The 19,616-nt window shown below is 43.4% G+C and overlaps 1 protein-coding gene across 2 annotated transcripts in view; it reads left to right on the forward strand.

The window, feature by feature from the left end:
- Positions 1-19,616, forward strand: part of KYAT3 (kynurenine aminotransferase 3) — an 82,178-nt gene that overhangs the window by 13,208 nt on the left and 49,354 nt on the right. Inside the window, exons 2-3 of one of the 2 annotated variants that reach the window (XM_040360072.1) lie at positions 1,960-2,060; positions 7,844-7,902. In XM_040360072.1, the coding sequence (XP_040216006.1) occupies positions 1,962-2,060; positions 7,844-7,902 (158 nt within the window). In that variant the 5' untranslated portion in view covers positions 1,960-1,961. The remainder of the gene's footprint in view (positions 1-1,959; positions 2,061-7,843; positions 7,903-19,616) is intronic. The other variant, XM_040360073.1, reaches the window with a different exon arrangement.

Genomic DNA, 19,616 nt, shown 5'->3' on the forward strand with positions numbered 1-19,616 from the left:
AATTGTGGCCGGAACTCCGCTTTAAAAAAATCCCCCAAAAATCCGGGGTTGTCTTATACGCTGGTACCTGTATGCAGAGTCAGACTGCAGGCGTCCATTGTTTAAAAGCCGCACTTCCTCCTCCTGTTCCGTGATAGGCTGAACACACAGTTTCCCAGCAGAGCCTGTGTTCAGTGTTCCACCTATCACGAACGTCCTTGGCCGAGAGGACGTCAGTGATGGGCGGAACACTGAACTCAGTGTTCCGCCTATCACGGAACAGGACGAGGGGGAGGCGTGGCTTTTGAACAATGGACGCCCGAAGTCTGATTCTGCATACAGGGATACGGTATGGCAATGGGCACAGTGAGGTGAGTCGGAAGGGGGTCGTCTTAAAAGGCGAGTATATCTCAAATCCAACCTTTTAGCTGAAAAATTAGGGGGTCGCCTTATACGCCGGCAAATATGCTACCTCTTTTCCTTCGATTTTTTATTTATTTATTTATTTATTTATTTTTTCCTTCTAACTGTTTGTTTTTCACATTTTGTCTTGAATTTTGCCCGCATCATCCGAGCTGTTCTGGCTGGGGGTTAGTCAGCGTACTCGCCCCCTATCTTGGGATTACATGCGGGGAGACACTGTGAACACAACGTCTCCCCGCAGGGCTGTAGTCCCAAGGGAGGGGGCGAGCACGCTGGCTAACCCCCAGCCAGAACGGCTTGGATGATGGGGGCAAGCTTACTGAGGAGAAACAGGAAGTGAGAAATTCAGACAAAGGGGGAAAAAAAATAACATTTAGAAGGGAAATCGAAGGAAAAGGTAAGTGAACCAACAATGCACAGCTTAAAGGAACCTATTTAGAAAATAAAAAAAATGAACCTTTACAACCCCTTTAACGTTTGTTTGCACAATATTTTATCGCAGATGGGCTGCAAGGGGAACTAAAACCTTTAGCTGTACTATTCCTACCACTGCTATGTGACAGTTCAGTTCAGAGCTGTTGGTTGTGAAAGAGCCAGCACACACCAGCATCCTAACAACCATGTCTCATCCCTGCTGTTAGCAGAATGTAAACAAATGAACCAACGGTAGAAAAAAATATATATGTATAAATTCGTATGCAGTCCCCCCTAATCAAGCCTGGTATGGATCTGGGGGGATACCCTTTGGGGGGGGGGGGGTGGCATCTCCAGACGTGGGGAAGGGTACCTGTCAAAAACAGGTACCCATTCTTCCCTCCCCCCGAAATGTGCCGAATGTGTCTCCACTTTTGGGTGGAACTCCGCTTTAAGACCCCTTTCACATTGAGGAGTTTTTCAGGCGGTACAGCGCTAAAAATAGCGCTGCTATCCCGCCTAAAAAACTCCTTCACTGCAGACTCAATGTAAAAGCCCGAGGGCTTTCACACTGAGGCGATGCGCTGGCGGGAGACAAAAAAAATCTCCTGTCAGCAGCATCTTTCCAGCGGTGGGAGGAGCTGCATGTATACCGCTCCTTCACATTGAAAACAATGGGAAACCAGAGCAATACCGCCCGCAATGCGCCTCTATAGAGGCGCATTGCGGGCGGTATTAACCCTTTATCGGGGGTTAATACCGCACCGCTAGCGGCTGATTCCCGCGGCAATCCCGGCGGTATAGCACCGCTATTTTTAGCGGCGTTATACTGCCACCGCGGCTCCCGCCCCAGTCTGAAAGGGGCCTTACAGAGATAATAGACATAGATGTTCCTCAAAGTGCTTTCTGTAGTCCTATGGATGGCAAATGGCGGGAACAAAAGCATATGTTTCACGTTTGCATGGTGTTCCCAGATCTGTTTATAGAAATGGTGTGTTATAAAGGTACAATAATCCTTTTTAATTGACTTTTAGTTCCTCCAATAATTTTTCCAGTACTTAATGATATAGTCACTGTTAATATGCTTGGCTTAGTTGCACCATTTTCCTAATTCTGTTCCTCTTTTATTGACCTGTTCTGTAGGCATGCTGATTGCTTGTCGTGCTGTCTGCTGCTTTGGGAATGGCGCTCAGTTGCTGAAGACAGTTCATTCCTCTCACTTCCTCAGGTTTTCCACTGCGGCAGTACGTATTGTCTCGTACATTCCGATAGAACCAATGTTTAATTGATTTTGGCATTGCCGGTGTTGATGGAATATAATGCAAGGTTATTTTTGGAAGTACAATTGCATCCTCAATGAGCACTCCAACATTTCACATTGTTATGGTTGCTTGCAGATATTTTTTTTATTGTTTGTAGAATTCTTTATGCCTTATTTTAACTTAAAAAACCCAAGGAGCCTCTTCCAAACATTGGCAGTAATGCTTTGGGGAAAGAACTTCTTTTACTATTTGTTTAGTTTTTGATTAATACTTGCTGTTTATTTTAATCTAAATATACACAAATATGTGCTCATTTTAGCCCAAACGGCACTAGAGATATAACAAATACAAGCTTGGATTCCAATGGGTTGCAAATCATTACAAATGCTGTTGGGTTGTTGTCTTATCAAAATGCAGGACGACACATGGCTAATAAGCGCCATGGCTTTACAGCCTAAACAAATAAGTAAATGAGAACAAATATGTTCTGTATGTACTGTTTTTGTGAACAAATAAACGATATCACGTTTCCAAGAATCGCAATGTGTATCGTTTTTTGGCAGGGATAGTTTGGGACCTATTTGATAAAAATATTGTGATGTGGATTGGAACAGTGATAAGGAAGCTGAATATTTTTTAGGGCAAACGTGAGATCCTCCGTTCTTGTTAATCCTCATTCTCCCTTTTTAAATGGGACAGTTTAACCACTTAACCCCCGGACCATATTGCTGCCCAAAGACCAGAGCACTTTTTGCGATTCGGCACTGCGTCGCTTTAACTGACAATTGTGCGGTCGTGCGACGTGGCTCCCAAGCAAAATTGGCGTTCTTTTTTACCCACAAATCGAGCTTTCTTTTGGTGATATTTGATCACCTCTGCGTTTTTTTAGTTTTTGCGCTATAAACAAAAAAAGAGCGACAATTTTGAAAAAAAAAATATTTTTTACTCTTTGCTATAATAAATATCTCCCAAAAATATATAAAAAAACATATTTTTTCCTCAGTTTTTAGGCCGATACGTATTCTTCTACCTATTCTTCATAAAAAAAATCGCAATAAGCGTTTATTGATTGGTTTGCGCAAAAGTTATAGCGTTTACAAAATAGGGGGTATTTTTTATGGCATTTTTTTATTTAATATTTTTTTTTTTCGGTATTGCGACATTATGGCGGACACTTCGGACACTTTTGACACATTTTTGGGACCATTGGCATTTTTATAGCGCTATAGAAATGCATTGGATTACTATAAAAATGCCACTGTCACTGAAGGGGGTTAACACTAGGGGGCGGGGAAGGGGTTAGGTATGTCCCTGGGTGTGTTCTAACTGTAGGGGGGGTGGCCTCACTAGGGGAAATGACCGATCTTCTGTTCATACATTGTATTTCCCTCCCTGACAGGACCGGGAGCTGTGTATTTACACACACAGCTCCCGGTCCCCGCTCTGTAACGAGCAATCACGTGTGCCCGGCGGCGATCGTGCCCACCAGGCACGGGAGTCAGGAGCGAGCGGGGGGCGCCCCTAGTGGCCTGTGCGAGAGCCGACGTTATATTACGTGCTCTCGCGCAGGGGAGCCGACTTGCCGACGTAAAACGGCGGTGGGCGGTCGGCAAGGGGTTAAAGTGGAATTAAACTGTATGTGAGCACCACAAACTGAAAATGCTATTTAAAGCGTTCCGCCGCAAAAAAAACGGACCTCCAAAAATCGCTGAAGATGAACACAGCTGTCAATCACATGAGCACGATATTGTGCCGCAAGCTCCACTCTGCAAGGGGCGGGTGTAATACTATTTTGTCGTGTAAGGGGCGGGTGTATTATTAGGGTGGTTTTTGCAAGAAACTACATGATATAATAATATACCCGCCCCTTGCTGTAGCCATCTGCCCCTTATACGATATATAATAGTAATACACAATTCCGCCCCTTGCTGTAGCCATCCTTACACCCGCCCCTTGCAGACTGGACGAGCATCGAGAGCGTGCGGCAACGTCTGCCTCAATGTAGTCTACAGCTGCTTCACATTCGGCAAATTCCGGCGGCTCCGTTTGCTAGAGCGCTGCTCCTGCGCAGTCCAGGGCGGACATTATCCGCCAGGGGGACACATCTCGGCAGAACACCGGAAAGATCGAAGATTCGGCGCATGCGTGGGCGATGTCACCACAAACTAATATAGAGAAAACTCGCAAGGCAAGCGGGTAAAGACAGAAAAATTATGGATGGCAAAATAATTTGAAGACTGCAATTGATAATTCAATAGAAAGTCATAAGAATGGGTATACATCCGCTTTAAGTATACAAATTACAAAAATCATACATCAGCTTATAAATGGGTAGACTGGAAAAAGGCTAAAAATCACTGGAAATTGTTACATTTTCTTCTCATTTTGGTGAGTGAACTGTAGCTGTCAGCAACATCATTTCTTTGTTGGAAACAAGCATGGCTAGACCTAGAAGCTATAGCGTGCCTTTTTAGATGGATGATGGTTTTGTTACTTGCCTGCAGCTGGCTGGGGTGGGCATAGGTAATGCCTTCTAGCTTTCAACCAACCAAACTCAAACTTTGCTTTTTTTTTTTCCAAATCTTTTCTCATAATTTTTTTTCTGGTCCTCTTCGTGTCATATAAAGGTACTTGTAGACACTAGAGGAGGGTTGTATGTACAGTATATGTACTAGCAGCGTTCTACTCCTATTTACACCATGCTTCCCATATATATTTCACATCAGTCTCTGCCCTAACAATCTAAGGTTTAGCCTATGAAGTAGGATGGGATGTTGTGGGAGGGTGTTAGAAAGTAATGTAATGTTTTCATTATTTTCTCTTTTAATCAGATGTACCTGTTGGCACCTCATTGACATGTCTTTTGGTAACTAAACCCAAATTTTGTATAGAGTGGAGAAAGATTAGAACACTTGTCAGGATCATATTGCTGTCTGCCCCCCGTTAGGGAGATTAACCACTTCATGCAAAATGACGTACCCGACCCGTACGTCAGTACTTTGACGTTAAAATCGGGGTTATGGCGGCAGCAGATAGCTGCCAAAGCCCCTGGTATTTTTGGGAACGCCGTGCGATTTCTCTTTGACAAAAGTGGTCTCTGTGGCAGATTCGCCACCAGATCACTTTTATCAGGCCACGAAAGAGGTGCCCTCACGCCACTCTCCGGTCGTCTCCAGTAGCGGCGCAGATGATCGCATCTTCTCCCGTGGATGCCTGGCTGCCAACTGAGGGGAAGATGGCCCCTGCTCGGCTCCATAGCATGGGAGGGTGGAAGCGACATTGAACGTCACTTCCGCCCATAGCTTTTAAAGGAGTTTTTTTATTGCATTTTTGTGTAAATATGAGATCTGAGGTCTTTTTGACTCTTACGAGGGATGTTTACAAAAGACTGTGTCAAAATAAAAATATAAAACTAAAATAAATAAGAAAAAATATATATATATTTTTAAAAATATAAGTGCTTGTCCCAATGAGCTCGCACGCAGAAGCAAACAAATGTGTGCGTAGTGCCCGCATATAAAAACGGTGTAACCACACATGTGAGGTATCACCGCGATCATTAGAGCGAGAGCAATAATTCTAGTCCTAGACCTCCTCTAACTCAAAACGTTTTGAAGCGTGACATGTTGGGTATCAATTTACTCAGCATAACATTATCTTTCACAATATAACAAAAATTGGGCTTACATTTCACTTAAAAACATATTGTTTCCAAAAAAAGTGCGCTTGCAAGACCACTGCGCAAATTGGGTGTGACAAATTATTGCAACAACTGACATTTTATTCTCTAGGGTGTTATATATATATATATAATTTTTTTTTTTAGCAAAAAATAATAATTTGAACTTGTAATCAAGAAGTCTAAAAAAGAGGCTCCGTCCTTAAGTGGTTAACGCTCACTATCTTGTTTACTATTGCCAAATTCTGGGTTGTCCCCAGAACAGTAATAGAGGGGAAATCTTCCAAGGTGACTTCTGGTGACCTGGGCAGCCCCAATAAATTCCCTTAATTTGCAGTGATTTCCCCCAACTTCCTGTTTTGGCTATAGGACAGGAAGTGAAGGCAGAACATCTTCACAATTGGACACAGATGGCAAAAAACTTGACAGGGGTTATACCTCTCCATTCCAGGGAAAATAATGTTTTGCTTTTAAACTTTTCACTGATTCAGCAAAGTGGAGGCATAGTCTAGTGCAGTGGTCTCCAAACTGTGTCCCTTTTTACTTGCTTTTATTCGGCCCTTGTAGCACTATTCTACACACCAATAACAGTGGGGCATAGCTCCTCCCACTGACAATGAGGCACTATTCCTTCCTTCCACTGACACCAATGATGGGGCTCTATTTCTCCCACTGACACTAATGATGGGGCACTATTCCTACCACTTACACCAATAATGGAACACTATTCCTTCCACTGATCCCAATGATGGAGCGCTATATCTCCCACTAAAACCAAAGATGGGATGCTATTTACTCGCACTGATGCCAGGACATTTTCTTATCCCACTGTCCACAGTCAGGCCCACTAAAGTTGAAAAAACAGTAAGCTGGCCCTTTTGTATAAAGTTTTTGGAGACCCCTAGTCTAGTAAAATAATTTTATATACCGTATATACTCCAGTGTAAGCCGAGTTTTTCAGCCCTTTTTTTTAAGAATGAAAATGCCCCCCTCGGCTTATACTCGAGTCTGTGTGCCTGAAACTATTGACAGGCTGAGGACGTCCATTGTTTAAGTCGCGGTCTCCTCCTGGTCACTTCTGTGATAGGCGGAACTGTGTCTGCTGAGAAACGCCTATCACGGACGTTCTCTCAACCTCGGACAAGAGGATGTTCGTGATTGGCGGAACACAGTGTCTGCTGGGAAACGGAGTCCGAGGATAAGAGAACGTCCGTGATAGGTGGAACTGTGTCTGCTGAGAAACTCTTATCACGGAAGGGACCAGGAGGAGACTGTGACTTTTAAACAATGAATGGACGCCCGCAGCCTGTCAATTTTCAGGTACACTGACTCGGGCACAGTGAGGCTGCGTTGGGCACAGTGAATATATAAATGATACATGATCCACACATACAGTACATTAACCAGTAAGGCCTCATTCACACAGGCGGACTCTGTCACTACGGAGTCCGCCTGCTCCCGTCAGCTCGGCGGGAGATCAGTCCGCAGATCTCCACTGAGCCGACGGATGACAAGCTCCTCTCTGCTCACTGAGCGGGGAGGGGCTTGTCGGGCACCGCTGTGTCCTATGGAGCGATCTGATGAAAACGGACAGCATGTCTGTTTTCATCAGATCTTACCCGATCCGATCCGCATGGACGGATGGGGACGTGGCCCCCATACGTCTGTTTTTAGCGGATCGGGTCGGATGTCAGCGGACATGTCTCCGCTGACATCCGACGCTCCATTACGATGCATGGAACGGCCGTTCAGGTCCGTGACAGACGGACCCGAACGGCCCGTAGTGTGAATGAGGCATAATGTACAAAGGTCTTAAATATTAAACATCCTGGATGAAAGGGATGGTTGCACAAGTGTAAAGGGCTCTTGTATGATCATTTCTATTATCCCGAGCTTGGTATGAATTTTCATTTCCTCCATTCTCAATACATTGTTAGATTCTGTATTTCTATTAATTGCTTAGTCTGTCAGATTCTCATTGTCTGAAGTTCTTTTCAAAGTTTCAGGAATAATATTTCAAGCATTTCCATGAGTTTTGAAATGCAGTAACATCCAATAATATTTTAGTCTTGCTTTTTACTTTCAGATCATGTCTTCAAGACACAGAAATACAAAACGGATTCAGGGAATTGATGGCAATGTATGGTAAGTGGTCACTTTTGAAGCATGAATTCGGTAATGTCTCCTAAATGTTAATCTATTGATGAATTCAAAGACTGCTCATTACTATGCCCTTTGAGCAGATCTTTTAGAAGTTGGAATAAATCTTCATACCAGAACGCCTTCTGAGATCTGTGGAAAGCTTTAGCAAGATTGTGAAAAAATATAACCTTGCAACAATGTTTTTAGCCATTACACATTTACTGAAAGCATTATCAAAATGTTGAGACTTTTCCGCTTGCATAGGAATGCAGACGGAATTCATTTTGATAAGTGACACAGAAATGTTGGCTGAAAAGCCTATCAGGAGCTGTCGCAGCTTGGATGGCAGTAGGTGGTGAGCAGCCTGTGGGTTCCGACACTTGTGAGGGTCCCAACAAGACTTCTGCCTGCCTTGCTTTACCCATAGCTGGAAAACAGTTTTGGGTGAGTCTGGCCTTCTGTTAGTAAAGCATTTTTTGCTAATCTACTATTTTGTTTTATTTCTGCCTCTACTGAGGCACCGGTGACAAAGCCTCCTCCTGGGAAGGCTACATTACCAGTGTGTTCCACTGATATTGTAGTTAATCCGCAAGATAGTACAAGAACCCCCCCAAAAGACAATAAGTCAGGGAAATGTAAAATAAAGAATTCTGCACAGATCTAGTAGTCACATTCAGTTGGACTTTGTCTGTAATGCTGAAGAGATTTTGTGGCTTGTCCAAGCTGCTTCTTCAGATCTAATGAAAGTCTGAAAATACCCGAACATTTATATCCACACAGGTAGCATCAACACCTTCATTGTATAGTCTAAGGCAGCCTTTTCTAACCGCCGTGCGCGGGAGTGACGAAACGCATCTCAGGCTAATCACAAAGCCGGAGTCCACGGCCCAGGAGAAAGAGGGGCCAGAAGATGGATTATTTTACTCGTAAGTGTCACACAATGGGCTAGTATGCAATGCATACTAGTGCTCATTATGCTTTAAATTTGCAGGGCCAAATGGGAAGTAAAACCCATCAGGGTTTACTTCCTCTTTAATGTACTCTCCTCCTTCTTATCCAACCGCAGCTTTTAGCGTTACTTACAATTCTATCTCCTCCCTCTTCTTCCTGTCTCCTCGCACATCACTAATTTACTAACGGACCCATCAGCCTGGATATCGCACCACTTCCTCAAACTCAATTTATCATTCGTCCCTGACTTCCGTGCGCGTGCCCGGCGATCGCCGCCGGGCACCCACGATTGCTCGTTACAGAGCGAGGACCGGGAGCTGTGTGTGTAAACACACAGCTCCCGGTCCTGTCAGGGGAGAAAGTGAGGCCATCCCCCCCTACAGTTAGAACACACCCAGGGAACATACTTAACCCCTTACCCGCCCCCTAGTGTTAACCCCTTCCCTGCCAGTGGAATTTTTATAGTAATCCAATGCATTTATATAGCACTGATCGCTATAAAAATGCCAATGTTCCCAAAAATGTGTCAAAAGTGTCTGACGTGTCCGCCATAATGTCGCAGTACCAAAAAAAAATCGCTGATCGCCGCCATTACTAGTAAAAAAAAAAAATATTAATAAAAATGCCATAAAACTATCCCCTATTTTGTAAACACTATAACTTTTGCGCAAACCATTCAATAAACGCTTATTGCGATTTTTTTTTTATTTTTTTTTATTTTTTTTACGAAAAATATGTATCGGCCTAAACTGAGGAATTTTTATATATTTTTGGAGGATTTTTATTATGGTAAAAAGTTAAAAATATTTTTTTTCAAAATTGTCGCTATATTTTTGTTTATAGCGCAAAAACTAAAAACCGCAGAGGTGATCAAATACCACCAAAAGAAAGCTCTATTTGTGGGAAAAAAAGGACGCCAATTTTGTTTGGGAGCCACGTTGCACGACCGTGCAATTGTCCGTTAAAGCGACGCAGTGCCGAATTGCAAAAAGTGCTCTGGTCTTTGACCAGCAATATGGTCCGAGGCTTAAGTGGTTAAATCTACCATTAAAAACATTTTGTTATATCTGTTTGATAACTTCACACAATACCTATTGTGCTTGCCAGAAATCTTGTGAACTTCCTGGTGTTTTTAGCCTGTACTGACTATTATTCTGCATTGTTCCCAGCTATCTCTAAGGACTATAGGACCACGTCCCTCTGTTATGAACAATAAGAGACAAGCAGGGTTCTGTGGTCCTATCTTGTATTTGTTATCCTGATAAAGCAGGGTAAATTAGTGTTTTGACCTCCTAGGACAGGAAGTTTGTTTCTGGTAAAAAATAGCAGGTGAAAATAAAGGAAGAAAAGTTTGACAAAAAAAAAACGAATGCAGCCATCACATCTTTGGACTGGTAAGCTGCAATATTTACATTTTTGTTTTTGGGTTTAGATGAACATTAGTACACCCACTGCCCCAAAAAACAAGTAACTAGAGAGGGAGCACTTGCTGAACTTTTTTTTTTTTAAAGGTTTTCTGGAAAAACATAGAGGAACATTACAAAAGGGGGAAAAACGAAAACATTAATGTACAATGTTCATCATTGATCCAATGAATGAATGTCCTGTACAAGAACAATGAATAGGTCAAACACGTATATAGCACATATCTGTGTATGTAACTAGAAAACGGTTCTTGTATAAAAGGGGGAAAAATAAGCTAAAGCAGGGTTTGACAAATTTGCTTGGAATCTAGGAGCCAGCTAAAAAAGTTAGGAGCCAGAAAACGCACCCCGTCCCGACGAGCTTCCACGCAGAAGCGAACACATACGTGAGCAGCACCCGCATATGTAAACGGTGTTCAAACCACACACGTGAGGTATCGCCGCGATTGGTAGAGCGAGAGCAATAATTCTAGCCCTAGTCCTCCTCTGTAACTCAAAACATGCAACCTGTAGATTTTTTTAAACGTGAAGATTTTAAAGGGTAAAAGTTTGTCGGCATTCCACGAGCGGACGCAATTTTGAAGCGTGACATGTTGGGTATGAATTTACTCGGCGTAACATTATCTTTCATAATATTACAAAAAATGGGGATAACTTTACTGTTGTCTTATTTTTTTATTAAAAAAAGTGTAATTTTTTCCCAAAAAAGTGCGCTTGTAAGACCGCTGCGCAAATACGGCGTGACAGAAAGTATTGCAAGGATCGCCATTTTATTCTCTAGGATGTTAGGATAAAAAATATATATAATGTTTGGGGGTTGAGGGAATAAGATGGCAGTGAAAAATAGTGAAAAATTACATTAGAATTGCTGTTTAACTTGTAATGCTTAACTTGTAATACCAACGGCCACCACCAGATGGCGCCAGCTCACACATCTGGTGGTAATAACGTGTAATACCAACGGCTCACCACAAGATGGCACCAGCTCACATAGCCAAGTTTTGCCCACCTTCCAAGCCAAGTCGCCTGGACACCATTTCTAGTCGCCATGGCGACCTGGCACCCGGGATTTGTCGAGTCCTGAGCTAAAGACATAAACCAGGGGATGCGGGTCAGTCAGAAGGAGGCATGGAAATAAGAGGGGGTTCCTCCAGGCAATGTCGCTGGAAGACCAGGCGTAATCAGGACAGGGGGAGGGATCCGTACTCAGATTGGTCCAGGGGTCCCATCGCTTGTTAAACCGGGTCATGGCATTGCCAACCAGAGCATTCATATACACCATTCTCTGTAGGAGTTGGGATTGAGTAGGGGATGTGGAGGACATCCAATGTATCGGAAAAACTCTGACCGCTAATGAAATGAGACCAGTTTATTTAGAAGTTTTTCTATACTGGGAAAGGGAAGACCTAAGAGATTGTGTATCAAGTCCAGTGGAAGTGGTACTTCAAGCAACCGCTGGAGAAGAGACATTGCCACTTCCCAGAAGGGGTTTAAAAAGCTTGCCAGATCAAAAAACGTGGTCTTGTCGGTGTAACACAGCAGTCTATACCAGAGCATTAGAATTTTAAAAGCTGTCTGTCTGTGCCACGCATCTAGAAACTTTAGAAGAGGAAAACCATATATCATACCAACAAGGGAGAGAAATGGGTCGCTGGAGGATGGGTGACCATTTACACATGTACATATGTGAGTCTTCAGTGAGAAAGGGAACTTTATGGTGGATTTTATAAATGGAAGATATTAAATGTAGTTGGTGTGGGCCCTGAGCACAAATATATTCAAAGGTAGTGGTCTTAGGCAGTGTCAGTGATGGGGAAGATGCAGAGTGATGATGTTTAATTTGGAGGTAGAAGAACGTGTTTAGGAATATATTTAGCCTGAGGGTCTTTAAAGGCAAGAAGTTTGAGTGACCGGATATACAAATTGATGGAGCTGGAACATTGTGGCATGAGCCCAGGGTTCCATCTGGGCATTAGACAGGCTGTTGGGGATAAGGGGATTAGGAAGCACATTAGACAGAGGAGGGCATAGCGAAGAGAGAACATAGTGGAGCAGAAGCACTAAATAGCATCGGGGCTAAGCAAAGTTCATGCGGTCTGGGGTCTTAATAAAGAGAGGGGGACTAAAGTAGATAGCAAGGTTGTGCAGGGTACAGGGATCCCATCTCGATCTCTAACCATCTGTTTTGAGTCACCTGGCAGGACCAGGAGGCAACCGCACGGAGGTGGGAGGCATAGTAGTACCTAATATAAATAAAAAAGTCAGTGCTACTACCCATACATCACATGGAAAGCAGAGCTCCTTGGTGCTCGATCCAGTCGCTGGCTGCATAGAATAATGAAGCAAAGATGATCCGCACTCCGGTCGTTGCGCTTAAACAATTGACGTATTTATTGACAAGCCACAGTAGACAAATGCAATAGGAAAGGTTGACGTGTTTCAGCCTATAAGGCCTTAGTCATAACCACCATGACTTGTTATGACTAAGGCCTTACGCGTCAACCTTTCCTATTGCGTTTGTCTACTGTGACTTGTCAATAAATACGTCAATTGTTTAAGCGCAACGACCAGAGTGCGGATCATCTTTTCTTCATGGTAGTACCTTAGCCTTCTTGGTTTCTGGCAGAAAAGATCACCTTTCCATTCAAGATAAAATCAAGAACCCAGTGTTTGAGTAGCTGAAGTTGGGACATGGGCACTGGGAGCGTTTTCAAAATGGTACAACAGTTTATGCATAAATTATATCTTCAAAATATTTATCCTGCCTAGCAAAGAGATGGGGTACATATTCCAACTTTTTAGCACACCCACGTAATTCAAGGAGTGGGAACACTGATGCCACGTACACACGATCGGTCCATCCGATGAGAACGGACCGAAGCTGACTGATGGTCCGTCGCGCCTACACACCATCGGTTAAAAACCCGATCGTGTCAGAACGCGGTGATGTAAAACAAAGTTCAATGCTTCCAAGCATGCGTCGACTTGGTTCTGAGCATGCGTGGATTTTTAACCGATGGTCGTGCCTACTAACGATCGGTTTTGTCCTATCGGCTAGGAATCCATCGGTTAAATCTAAAGCAAGTTGGCTAATCGATGGTTAAATAACCCATGGTGCCCACACGCGATCGGTTTTGACTGATGAAAACGGTCCAACAGACCGTTGTCCTCTGTTTAACCTATCGTGTGTACGAGGCCTGACCGTATGAATAGGTCTGCTAGAACGTCCCAGGGGATATAAAGAGGCAAAGCTTCTGTCTTAGAAGTGTTTATTTTGTAACCAGATAAGTAAGCCATATTGGGTCAAGAGAGCGTGTAGGGATGGCAAAGAAACAGGTGTGTGTGTGTCATAGTGCACAAAATATCAGCAAAAAGATAGTTTGTACTTTTTCCTGTCTCATAGGGACCCCCCCCCCAATGTCCCGATGGGCACAAATGGCAGCAACCTAAGGCTCTAGGTATAAAATAAAAAGTAAAAGCGTTAACGGGCAACCCTGTCTGGTGCCATTGGACATCTGGAAGGTGTGCGAGAGGAAGGACATCTGAACCAGGGAAAAGAGGGATTAGAGTAAAGCAGGGTTTGACAAATTTGCTTGGAATGTAGGAGCCAGCTAAAAAAAGTAAGGGAGCCAAAAAACGCGTCCGTCTCGCCGAGCTCGCGCGCAGAAGCGAACGCATACGTGAGTAGCGCCCGCATATGTAAACGGTTTTCAAACCACACATGTGAGGTATCGCCGTGATTGGTAGAGCGAGAGCAATAATTCTAGCCCTAGACCTCCTCTGTAACTCAAAACATGCAACCTGTAGAATTTTTTTAAACATCGCCTATGGCGATTTTAAAGGGTAAAAGTTTGTCGCCATTCCACAAGTAGACGCAATTTTGAAGCGTGACATGTTGGGTATCAATTTACTGTTGTCTTATTTTATTATTTTTTTTAAAGTATTTTTTCTCCAAAAAATGCGATTGTAAGACCGCTGCGCAAATACGGTGTGACAGAAAGTATTGCACCGACTGCCATTGTATTCTCTAGGGTGTTAGAATAAAAAAATTATATATAATGTTTGGGGGCTCTAATTAGAGGCAAGGAGATGGCAGTGAAAACACTGGGGTATACCATTAACATTGCTGGTTTACTTGTCATGCCAACGGCCACCACAAGATAGCGCCAGATCATAGAAGGAAGCATAGGCCTGCAGAAGGCAGCAAAGCTGTGGCCTCAATTACTGGCCGGCGCGGCCCAATGCGATCGTGCGGCGGAGGAGGTGGGAGTGCACCCCACCTCCCCCGCTGAATGATCGCGTTGGGCAGGGCCGCGCCGGCCGGTAATTGAGGCCACGTCATTTGCGGCCTTCTGCAGGCCTATGCTTCCTTCCCCAGGTGCCAGGTCGCTAATTATAGTCGCAATTGCGACCTGGCGCCCGGATTTTGTCGAACCCTGGAGTAAAGGGTCTGGAGAGCAGAAATGAAAGGACCTTGGAAGCTGTATTTTAGATAATATTGCAAACCATCAGCCGATCCAAATGCTTTCTGATCATCCAGACTCAGAATTGATGCTCGGTTTAACATATCAGATCTTTGGTATGCCTAGTATTGTTCCCCACATGTCCTGGCTTTAACAAATCCCACCTGATCTTTATCAATGAGTTTAAAGAGCAATTGGAATAGGCGGTTAACCAGGATTTTTTTGTAAAGACCTTGTAGTCCGAATTAAGTGCAATTGGTCTGTAATTGTCAGGGGTGGGATGGGTCCTCATCTGGTTTTGGTATAACTGTAATATAAGAATGTACAAGGGACGATTGGTTGGGAGGCCCTTTCCTCGAAGGAGAATTAGAGAGAGTTAACCGTTGAGGGGCAAGAAAATGTAAATATGTCTTATAATCCGAGTAGGGGAGCCCGTCTGGACCAGGATATTTATGCGTAGGTAGGTCTTTGGCAATCGAAGTAAGTTCTTCCATAGTAATGAAAGCATTTAGTTTCTGGAGATCATTGGTGGGCAATTCGGGCAAACGTATGTATAGAAATGTACGAAAGGACTGGGGTTAAGCAGTTGTAAAGTTTTCTATAGAACTCTTCAAAGGCCCTAGTCATGGACTTGCTGAACTTTTTGTGGAACAGACGCATGTAACAAAAATGTTATTTGTAGAATTACTTGCCAGTGGCAGGAGGACAAGATTGCGCATTTGCCAGCACAGTTGTGCCTTTTTAAAGGCAGCATTTGTAAGGTGTACAATAAATGGTCCAGATCACAAGACACGCTCATCAGCGTCCGCTGTATTGGCAGAGGCCTTTCTTGAAGACTTTGGGCCAGATTCACAAAGAAATTACGCCGGCGTATCTATTGATACGCCGCATAATTTCAAAATTCCTGCGTCGTATCTTTGTTTTGAATCCTACGCCTTCGGATCTAAGATGCAATACTTCGGCGTCCGCTGGGTGGCGTTTTCCGTGTCGGGTATGCAAATTAGCGATTTACGACGATCCACGAACGTACACGCGGCCGTCGCATTTTCTAACGTCGTCTGTAGTCTGCTTTTTCCGGCGTATAGTTAAAGCTGGTATTTTGCGGCGTATTGGATAGAATTGCCATGTTAAGTATGGCCGTCGTTCCCGCGTCGAAATTTGAATTTTTTTTTTTATTTGCGTAAGTAGTCCGTGAATAGGGATGGACGTAACTCACGTCTAAGTTAAAAAAATTACGTCCTAGCGACGTCATTTAGCGCAATGCACAGCGGGAAATTTCGGGACGACGCATGCGCAGTTCATTCGGCGTGGGGACGCGCTTCATTTAAATGAAACCCGCCCAATTTCAAATCCACCGCCAGAAATACACTACGCTGCCGTAACTTACAGAGCGAAATCCCTGAGGATTCGAAAAAGCGCCAGGTAAGGTACGGCGGTGTAGCGTATCTCTGATACGCTGCGCCGTTCTACATGTATGTGGCTCTGGCCCTTTGTGCTGGTTAGACCATAACGTCAAATAGCCTGTCTACAAAGCAACCGATAACTCAGTGCAAGTGTTACATCAAGCAATATCATAACACAAATTACATAATACTTTTGACTTTATAGGGTACAACAGGAAACTACTATACCTTTTCTAAGCTGGTTAAACTGGCAAAGCATTGGTACTCATACTAGGAGGGCAGACATGGAAATATTATTTCAATTTGTCATATTAGACTCATATTAGTTTGATCGCTTAATATATACAGAATTTTATACAAGAGTATGTACGTTGATCAAACTAGACTGTGATGGAGCTAAAACTCAATACTACCATCTGCTGGTAAAAAAACATAAAGGCAGTTAATCTATTCAAACCATTTCTAGATGTTCCCACTATTATTGAAAGCTGTTAACCTGTTAAATTATACAGTATGACCAAATTTCTTAGTATGCAATTTCTACCTACTCCACATTTCATTTTGCTTTTTAAGCAGGTGTGTTAAAAGCAAAATGTAAAGTGCAGCAATCCATTATTAACTAAGCGATCTGACTTCAGCAACATGTTCGTTCCTGGACTTAGGAACAGCCTGAAAACCAAACTCAAAATTCCAACTCTCGGGTGCTAAAAGTCTATCATAGCTTTGAATTGTATGACCAAACTCTAGAGTCTTTCTTGTGGTCTTTGAGAGAATAACTTTACATTAAAAGCATCTTGTGGGGCCAAGGGGTGGCTTGTTTTGCAGCTCTTTTATCACTTGTTAGAAATAGTTTTAATGTCCAAAGTCTGGGCACAGGTTTACTTTAACATAGCAGTGTTAGTAAAGGAAAAAAATGTTTTCATTTAAAATAACTAACATGTTCTACTTGCCTCCACTGTGCAGTTCGTTTTGCACAGAGTGGCCCCGATCCATGTCTTCTGGGGTCCCTCGGCGGCTGTCTCTGCTCCTCCCCGCAAGTACTGACCACAGTCATGCGATAGCGCTCGCATGGTGGTGAGTAATTGCGGGCGCGCTCCTGTGATAACGCGAGTGGCCATAGCCGCTTACTGTATCACTCGCCCCTGCCCCTTGGCGCGCCACGTCACTGGATGCGATTTACGGCAGCGCCATCCAATGGCTGCGCTGCTCTTAATCCATCCACTCTAGCCAATCAGCGGCCAGGCTGAGCAGCGAAGAGGATCTTGGGATTGCGCGCGGGACTTTCGACGGGTCAGGTAATTAAAACGGGGTCTCGGGCCGGTTTACATTGAAGTTTTTTCACCTTAATGCATAGATTGCATTAAGGTGAAAAAACATTTTCCTTTACAACTCCTTTAATCCCCTAAAATAGGCTTTTAACACTTAACAAGTCCTTAACATTTAACCTAACCCTTGAAGTGGCTTCAGAAAACTTGGCTGTCTTGGACCTCAGATATATTTGTACAAATCATTAGTATGATATCATCTGGAATCTGCAGTTCAGTTTTGGGCAAAAGTTCTCAAAAAGGATATCGGGGAACTGGAGAAATTGCAGAGAAGGGCAACCAAACTGATAAGAGGCATGAAGGAGCTCCGCTATGAGGAAAGATTAGAAGAAATTAATATATTCTCTTGAAAAGAGGAGATTAAGGGGGGATATGATCAACATGTATAATAAACACATAGGGGGCCCATATTGTGAACTTGGTGTTGAGTTATACAAGTACACGGGACACTCTTTAGGTCTAGGGCAGGGATATGCAATTAGCGGACCTCCAGCTGTTGCAGAACTACAAGTCCCATGAGGCATAGCAAGACTGACAGCCACAAGCATGACACCCAGAGGCAGAGGCATGATGGAACTTGTAGTTTTGCAACAGCTGGAGGTCCGCTAATTGCATATCCCTGGTCTAGGGGAACGAAAAGGTTTCTTCACAGTAAGTGTGAAAATGTGGAATAGACTCCCTGCAGAGGTGGTTCTGGCCAGCTCAGTAGATTGCTTTAAAAGAAGGCCTAGATACTTTCCTAAATGTACATAATATAATTTGGTACTGACATTTTTTATAGGTAAAGTTGATCCAGGGAATATCTGATTGCCTCTGGGGGATCAGGAAGGAATTTTTACCCTACTAAAGAAAATTGGATCATGCTTTTGCTGCTGTTTTTTTTTTTTTTTTTTGCCTTTCTCCTGAATCAACTGTGGGTATACGCTTGTGTATATGGGATTATATGAATTTTTTTTTTCTTTTTTAGTCTGCTTAGCTTCAGCAAACTGTTTGCGGGCTTTCTTGTGCATCATCTTTAGAAGAGGCTTCCTTATGGGACAACAGCCATGCAGACCAATTTGATGCAGTGTGTGGCGTATGGTCTGAGCACTGACAGGATCACCCACCCCTTCAACCTCTGCAGCAATTCTGGCAGCCCTCATACGTCTATTTTCCAAAGACAACCTCTGGATATGATGCCAAGCACATGCACTGAACTTCTTTGGGCGACCATGGCAAGGTCTGTTCTGAGTGGAACCTGTCCTGGTAAACCGCTGTATGGTCTTGGCCACCGTGCTGCAGCTCAGTTTCAGGGTCTTGGCAATCTTCCTATAGCCTAGGTCATCTTTATGTAGAGCAACAATTCATTTTTTCAGATCCTCAGAGTTTTTTGCCATGAGGTGCCATGTTGAACTTCCAGTGACCAGAATGAGAGTGATAATAACCAAATTTTAACACACCTGCTACCCATTCACACCTGAGACCTTTTAACACTAAGTTACATGGCATCGGGGAGGGAAAATGGCTAATTGAGCCCAATTTGGACATTTTTTCACTTAGGGGTGTACTCACTTTTTTTGTTGCCAGTGGTTTCGACATTAATGGCTGTGTTATTTTGAGGGGACAGAACATTTACAATGTTATATAAGCTGTACACGCACTACTTTACATTGTAGCAAAGTGTCAATTTCTTCAGTGTTGTCACATGAAAAGATACAATAAAATATTTACAAAAAATGTGAGTGTACTCACTTTTGTGAGATACTGAATGTAATTACATAAATCAGTACACTGGCCAAGCTGCATGATGGCATAGGTCTTTCCTTCTCTTGCTGTAAGCCCAGGCCAGCTTGATGCCACCCTATATTAATCACATGGTGTGTGTGTGTGTGTGTGTGTGTGTGTGTGTGTGTGTGTGTGTGTGCGTGTGTGCATGTCGACTCAGAAGAAGTGCTTTGGGTGATACTAGGCATCTGATGCTGGTACGCAAAGAATTAAAGTGGAGTTCCACCCATAAATATAACATTACATCAGTAGTTTTAAAAAAATGTCATTAGTCCTTTACGAAAAAAATTTTTTTTTTTAGATGCCTTCAAAGTGTTGTTGCTAGGCAGAATAGTTAATCTTCCCACTTCCTGCACCTAGGTGCTTAATGCTTCCTAACCTACACCG

This window comes from Rana temporaria, chromosome 7 (assembly GCF_905171775.1).
Source record: "Rana temporaria chromosome 7, aRanTem1.1, whole genome shotgun sequence".
Taxonomy (NCBI): domain Eukaryota; kingdom Metazoa; phylum Chordata; class Amphibia; order Anura; family Ranidae; genus Rana; species Rana temporaria.